The 6759-nt window shown below is 58.6% G+C and overlaps 1 protein-coding gene across 4 annotated transcripts in view; it reads left to right on the forward strand.

The window, feature by feature from the left end:
- The first annotated feature begins 1997 nt into the window (after positions 1–1997).
- NACAD (NAC alpha domain containing) overlaps positions 1998–6759 on the forward strand; it is a 9222-nt gene continuing 4460 nt past the window's right edge. Inside the window, exons 1-2 of one of the 4 annotated variants that reach the window (XM_017524573.2) lie at positions 1998–2208; positions 4975–6750. In XM_017524573.2, coding sequence (XP_017380062.1) covers positions 2142–2208; positions 4975–6750 — 1843 coding nt within the window. In that variant the 5' untranslated portion in view covers positions 1998–2141. Of the gene's footprint in view, positions 2209–2322; positions 3997–4063 lie in introns of those variants that run through there. The other 3 variants (XM_037737092.1, XM_017524574.2, XM_017524572.2) reach the window with 3 other exon arrangements.

The following is a 6759-nucleotide window of genomic DNA, read 5'->3' on the forward strand; positions in this document are numbered from 1 at the left end:
CAACCTCTGCCTCCTGGGTTCAAGCTCCTACCTTACCTCCCTAGTAGCTAGGATTACAGGTACGTGCCACCATGCCCAACTAATTTTTGTATTTTTTTTTAGTAGAGACGGGTTTTCACCATGTTTGCCAGGCTGCTCTCAAACTCCCGATCTCAAGTGATTGGCCCACCTCAGCCTCCAAAAATGCTGGGAATACAGGCATGAGCCACCACACCTGGCCTTGAATAGATGTTTGTTCATTTGCTGTTTGCCTTCAGGCCATTTCTAGAAGCTTTAATTTGTTCTCTTTCATTTTTATTTTGTTGGCCCCTTTCAACTCAGCTTTATTTTTTCTAAATAATTTTTACCAAGCTGGGTGTGGCAGCTCACACCTGTAATCCCAGGACTTTGGGAGGCCAAAGTGGGCAGATCATAAGGTCAGGAGTTTGAGACCAACGTGTTGAAACCCTGCCTCTACTAAAACTACAAAAATTAGCTGAGTGTGGTGGCATGCACCTGTAATTCCAGCTACTCAGGAGGCTGAGGCCGGAGAATCACTTGAACCCAGAAGACGGAGGTTGCAGTGAGCCAAGATCACCCCACTGCACTCCATCCTGGGTGAAACAGTGAAACTTCCATCTCAAATAAAAAAATAAAAATAGAGCTGGGCACAGTGGCTCACACCAGTAATCCCAGCACTTTGGGAAGCTGGTGGATCACCTGAGGTCAGGAGTTTGAGACCAGCCTGGCCAACATAGTGAAACCCTGTCTATACTGAAAATACAAAAATTAGCTAGCTGTGGCTGCCTGCATGAGAGATAATGGTCTGCAGTATTTGTTTTGGGGCGCTTTGGGGGTGTTGGCACTTTGTTAGTTTTGACATCAGGATATTTCTTGCCTTATAAAATGAGTTAAGAAGTGTCCCCTTCTCTTTTGTTTTCTGGAAGAGATTGTTTAAAGTTGATGTTAATTCTAATGGTGTGGTTGGTGATTCTGGTTCCTGGCTACAGCAGGCAGCCAAGTGTGTAGCACTGAGGCTTCAGGCAAGTCTGGGGGAGTCAGAGGGCAGTCCCTGATTTCATGAGCTTGAATTTAGAACCCACAGAAGACTGAGGATGTTGAAAGCTCCCTTCCTGTCTGTGACAATGGCTACTCTGATTCCCCTGACCCCACTTAGGGGTGATGACAATGTCTCATTCATCTGTCTCCCTGGTGCCTGGCACCGGGGAGGAGGGGTGCTCAGTGAATCCGGGTGGCACAGCAGCCTGTGTGGAAGCGAGAGGCATTTCAGGAAATTCATGGGGCCGGCTTCCTCCTGGGAGGTGTGGCAAAGGGTGCTGCCAGGAACAGAGGGAAGCACTTTCTTCCCTTTTCCTTCTACTGCCTAGAGAAGTGTGGGGGTGGATGGGAGGTGAAGGGACAGATCACCGAGTTGCCAAGAGACCTGGAGACTGGCCCATCCGGGCCGCCTTCCCTGGTGCGCTCTAGCCGGCTCCATCCCTGGTTGGCATGGAGACAGGAGGCGGTTGCCACGGAGACCGACGACTGCCAGGACCAGCCAATCACTGTGGAGCTGCAGCTCCAGCTCACCTTTTGGATGGAGGCATCGGGCTCGGCGGGGCCCCCTCCCTCCCCAGGCCCTGCACCCTCTGCTCGGTCAGCGGGGAAGGAGGCTGCACCACCACCCCCACCCAAAGCGCTCCGAGCATCCCAGGATCCCAACCACCTCCCCAGTCTCCCACAACCAGGGTTCTAGGGACGTCCCCGCCTCTTCCCGGCCACGGGCTGATGCCACCCTGGGGCAGCCTAGCTTCCAATTGGCCCTGAAACCCTCCCTCGTAAAGGGGGGGAATACTGTGGAAAGGGCAGGACCAGGCTCAGGCATCCACCCCAGCTCCCCCTCGAAACAGCGCACAGCAAAAGGAAGGCCACAGCCGGGTGGGGCGGGGGTGGGGAGGGAGCCCCCACCCCCACGCCCTCCGCAGTGCCTGGCGAGCCCGCGCACGCTCACTCACGGGGACAGGCGGGCGGGGTGGCCTGACGTCACCCACTGCCCCCACCACCCGGCCAAGGGGCGGTGGCCGCGCAGGCTCGGCGGGGCGGCAGTACGGACTGACGGAGGGTCAGAGGGACTGAGGGACTGGCGAGCACACGGCCAGGCCATGCCTGGGGAGGCTGCCCGCGCCGAGCTGCTGCTGCCGGAGGCGGACGGACCTGGGCCCCGCACAGGTGAGGTCATGACCACTCATTCCCTGCTTCCAGCCGATTGCTCCCATCTGCAGCCCGGGTTCTTTATCCATCGCTCACCTTTCCTAGCCTTCTCCCTTCCCCATCCTCCTGACACCCTTCGAGTCCCCTCCCCTTTCTGCGCCCTGCCCTTCCCTCCACCTGAACCCTGCCACCGCCTCTCTCAGAATTGCAGGGAAGGTGGGGCACACGGAGTACCCTCAGCGAGCCAGAAAGGACGTGGGGCTTAAGGCCTTGCCTCCCACCCAGGGGTGGTGGGGCTCACATCCCGCCCGCTGCATCCCGTTGTCTGCACAAACGGAGCTGCCAGCCAGCCAGGGCTGGGCTGCTCTGGACAGGGGCAGTGGGTTCCGGAGGCGGGGTGTCCAGCACCTACCCCCAGTACAATCAGGTGACCACTGGGAGGGTCCTCAGCTGCACCCAGGCTGTTCTGGGCTGAGGGACTGATCATGGCTCTGGAGGGAGAAGCAGGACCAGCCGGAGCCTGGGAAGCCCAGATAGCCATCCAGGTTGTGGAAGAAAGGCTAAGTTGGGTCTGGAAGGTCGAAGGCCTTGGGAGAGGTGGCCTGATTAGCAGTGGCCCTGGGTGTGCAGACCACCTGGGTGTGCAGTCCTTAGAGAGGCTGGGTCAACAATTACTGGTGGAGGCTGATGGAGTCTACCTGGGCCTAGAAAGATCCAACTCTGGACCATCCTGGCGTGGAGGTCAGCCATGTGTGGGTAGGGCCAAGGGCACCTTGCTGTGGGCGAGAAGTCACCCAGAGATGGGACCAGTGCTGGGTCCTGGGGCCTGGTCTAGGGGTGACACAGGCTGCTGCCACTGCTCTAAGTGGCAAGCAGGCAGTGCAGGCCTGGACTTCCCAGCCCCAGAATCTTGTGCTGGCTCTGTTCTGGCTTCCTTGGTGACCTTGAATGAATTATAAAAAAAACTTTGGCCTTTGGTTTCTGTTCCATTCCAACAGCTCAGCTGTTCCCCTGCCCTGGGGGACACACCATGGGCCAGAGCCAAGAGCCCAGCTTCAGGGCACCCAGTGCTGCCCTGCCAGCCACACCCACTCCTGGTGTTGGGTGTCAGGCATGTGGGAACCCAAAGGACCCCCTTCTTTTCAGGACCCCCTGGCTGTCCCATTACCCCAGCAGCAAAGCCCTCAGGTGATGAGTTTTAATGGGTGGCCCAGGGCTCAGGGCTCTGATGTTGCTGAGGGGAGGAGGAGCAGCTTGGCAAGAGGGCCCCTTCTTTCAGCTTCACCTCTAATCCTGGCTCTGCTTTGCAGATGAGAAGGCTGAGGTACAGGAGATGTTATCCTGGTCACCGGTGAGTGCTGGCAGAGCAGGGGCCACCGGGCAGGCATCTGCAGCCTGGAGAGCTGGCCCCTGTGTGCCACCCCTCCCCCACTTTGGGCAAGACCTGGCCTGGGCACTGAAGGGCCTTGATTGGATGCTTCAAACAGAGGTGCCTTTGGCCTCGGTCCAAGTGAGGGAGTGGACATAATGGAGACATTTAAAATGAGGTTTATGAGCATTTAGAGCACACAGAAAAATGCTTATGAGATTCGTTGAGTGAAAACAGCTAGATTCAAAACTGAATGTGCAATGTGATCTCACCTATGATAAAATACAGGCCAGTAAGAATCCAGGAGGCAGAAAACCATAGTGGTGTGGTGTGCCGCAACCTCCGAGGGGGTTTCTTCTATCTTCCTGAGTTCCCTAAGTCCTTTCTGACCCATGTGTGCTACTTCCTATGTGCATGGACTCCTTTCTCAGCTGGAGGTGTGTTAGCCCACAGATGTTTACTGAGTACTGCAGCCTCCTCATGCTGAAGTCTGCCCAGGGGTTGGGGGAGTGTACCATGGGACCCAGAGAAGGCTCACAGGGTAGGGTGGGAGCTCCCAGCACCTGGGAAGGAACTGGTGCTCACCCATCGGGTGGCTGCCACCCAGGAGAGGAGTCAGCCAGAGGCTGCTGTTGACCCTCTGAAGCTGTCCTGTGCTCTTGCTGGGCTCCACGGTCACCACTCTTGCCCACCACTGCTTCTGTCCAAATGCTCCAACACAGCCTCTGCGGGACACTTCATCTCTGTTCTCCAGAAGTTTGGCTGTGTGTGGCGGCCCTGGCTTCCCGATCTCCCTGACCGCAATAGGGGAGCAGGGTTGGAGAGGCCTGGTGAAACCCTGATATGTTGGCCTCAAGTGTAGGTAGCAAGGACAGCAGAAAGAGGAGGCAGAGTGAGACACGAGGCCTGCAGTGTTTTGAGCTGCGTGCCGGTGCTGCTTGCCTCATGTGGCTCATCTACTGGGAGGTCCTGGGAAGGGGCTGGTGCCTCCCGGCAGATTCCCACTGCCAGCCCCTCCTACCGAGCCCAGCTGAGCCATGCTGATTCTGTGGAATGGAAACTGCAATCCAGTCTCCCCAGAGAGGCTGAAATGCTGGTTCTTTGCTGAGGTGTCCTTGAGAAAAGCCGCCGAGCAGGTCTCCACCGGGCAGGTCTGTTCATGACTCCTAGCAACACTTCCCTCAAAACCCCTCTAGGAAACTGCCAGCAGTCGCTCTCTGCTGTCAAAACTCCTGAAAGTTCTCCCTCAAATGCAGCGCAAACAGCGTCTTCCCTTTTCTTTCTGCCTTCCTGGATCTGCCTTCCTGGATCTGCCCTCCTCTGGGCTCTTTGTAGCATGAATTCATCTCCCTGGGCCTGGCCCTTGCCTGGGAGATGCATCCAAGGGCACCTCACGATCTTCTCTATCTCCACAGATCTGTCCTGTGATGCGGCTGCTGCTACCACCATCCTGGGAGGGGACCGGCGGGAACCCTGTGCTCTGACCCCAGGGCCCAGCCACCTGGCTCTCACGTTTCTGCCCAGCAAGCCGGGTGCCCGGCCCCAGCCCGAGGGAGCCAGCTGGGATGCAGGGCCTGGTGGGGCAACCTCAGCTTGGGCGGACCCAGCGGAGGGCGGCCCGAGCCCTAAGCTCCTCCCTGAGGGCCTGTCCCAGGCTCTGCCCACTGAGGCTCCTCTCCCTGCCACCCTGGAGCCCCGGATTGTGATGGGAGAGGAGACATGCCAGGCCCTCCTGTCACCCAGGGCTGCCCGGACAGCGCTCAGGGACCAGGAGGGTGGGCACACAAGCCTGGACCCACCCCCCGAGCTGTGTTCTCAGGGTGATCTTTCTGTGCCTTTCCCTCTCCCAGACCCTGACTCCTTCTTCACGCCTCCCTCCACCCCCACCAAGACCACCTATGCCCTGCTTCCTGGCTCCGGTCCCCATGGGGATGCCCAGGACTCAGAGGCTGAGATGCAGGATGAGCTGCTGGACTCGCCCCCTGCCTCGCCCTCGGGCTCCTACATTACGGCTGATGGGGACAGCTGGGCCTCTTCACCCTCCTGTTCCCTCAGCCTACTGGCTCCGGATGAAGGGCTGGACTTCCCCTCAGGCTGGGGCCTGTCCCCCCAGGGGTCCATGGCAGATGAACGAGAGCTGCACCTTGCAGGGACCCCAGAGCCCCAATCCTCTGAGTCCAGCCTCTCCGCAGACAGCAGCTCCTCCTGGGGCCAGGAGGGCCACTTCTTCGACCTGGACTTCCTGGCCAATGACCCAATGATCCCGGCAGCCCTCCTACCCTTCCAAGGCAGCCTCATCTTCCAGGTGGAGGCAGTGGAGGTGACACCACTATCCCCAGAGGAAGAAGAAGAGGAGGTCGAGGCAGCTCCCGGCCCAGGTGGGGACCTGGCAGGGGAGGGTGAGGAGGACAGCACGTCTGCCTCCTTCCTCCAGTCACTGTCTGACCTGTCCATCACGGAGGGCATGGATGAGGCCTTCGCCTTCCGGGATGACACCTCTGCAGCCTCCTCTGACTCAGACTCAGCCTCCTACGCAGAGGTAGATGATGAAAGGCTATACAGCGGGGAGCCCCACGCCCAGCCCACCCTGCTCCAGGACAGTGTCCAGAAGACAGAAGAGGAAAGCGGAGGCGGGGCCGAGGGGCTGCAGGTTCTGGAAGGGACTGTGTCCTTGGCCTTGGAGCCTGTTTCTCAGACCTCAGACAGAGGGGCCCATCTCTCCCAGAGACAGGAATCCTTCTCAGAAGTAACAGAAGACGGCCTTGCTTTAGGCCAGGAGTCCACTGCCACTGTGACCCCTCACACTCTGCAGGTAGCCCTAGGCCTCCAGGTGGAGGTGGCTACCAGGATGACTCCTCAGGCTGGGGAGGAAGAAGTGGACTCCACCGCTGGGCAAGCACCTGCTGCCATGGCAGTGCCTCAGCCCTCCCAGGAGGGCATCAGTGAGATCTTAGGCCAAGAGTCTGTCACTGCAGAAAAACTTCCAACTCCACAGGAAGAAGCAAGCCTCACATTGTGTCCAGACTCTCCGCAGAACTTGAAGGAAGGAGGAGGGCTGGACCTCCTGTCAGGCCCGAAGCCTGTAGCTACAGCCACACTTGTGCTCCAGCAGGCTGAAGACGGCCTCACCTTACCCCAGGACTCCGCTGTGACATCACCTCTGCCCCCACAAGACACAGACCTCCCGTCAGGCCCAGACC

This window comes from Cebus imitator, unplaced genomic scaffold (assembly GCF_001604975.1).
Source record: "Cebus imitator isolate Cc_AM_T3 unplaced genomic scaffold, Cebus_imitator-1.0 Scaffold34, whole genome shotgun sequence".
In the NCBI taxonomy this organism is placed as follows: domain Eukaryota; kingdom Metazoa; phylum Chordata; class Mammalia; order Primates; family Cebidae; genus Cebus; species Cebus imitator.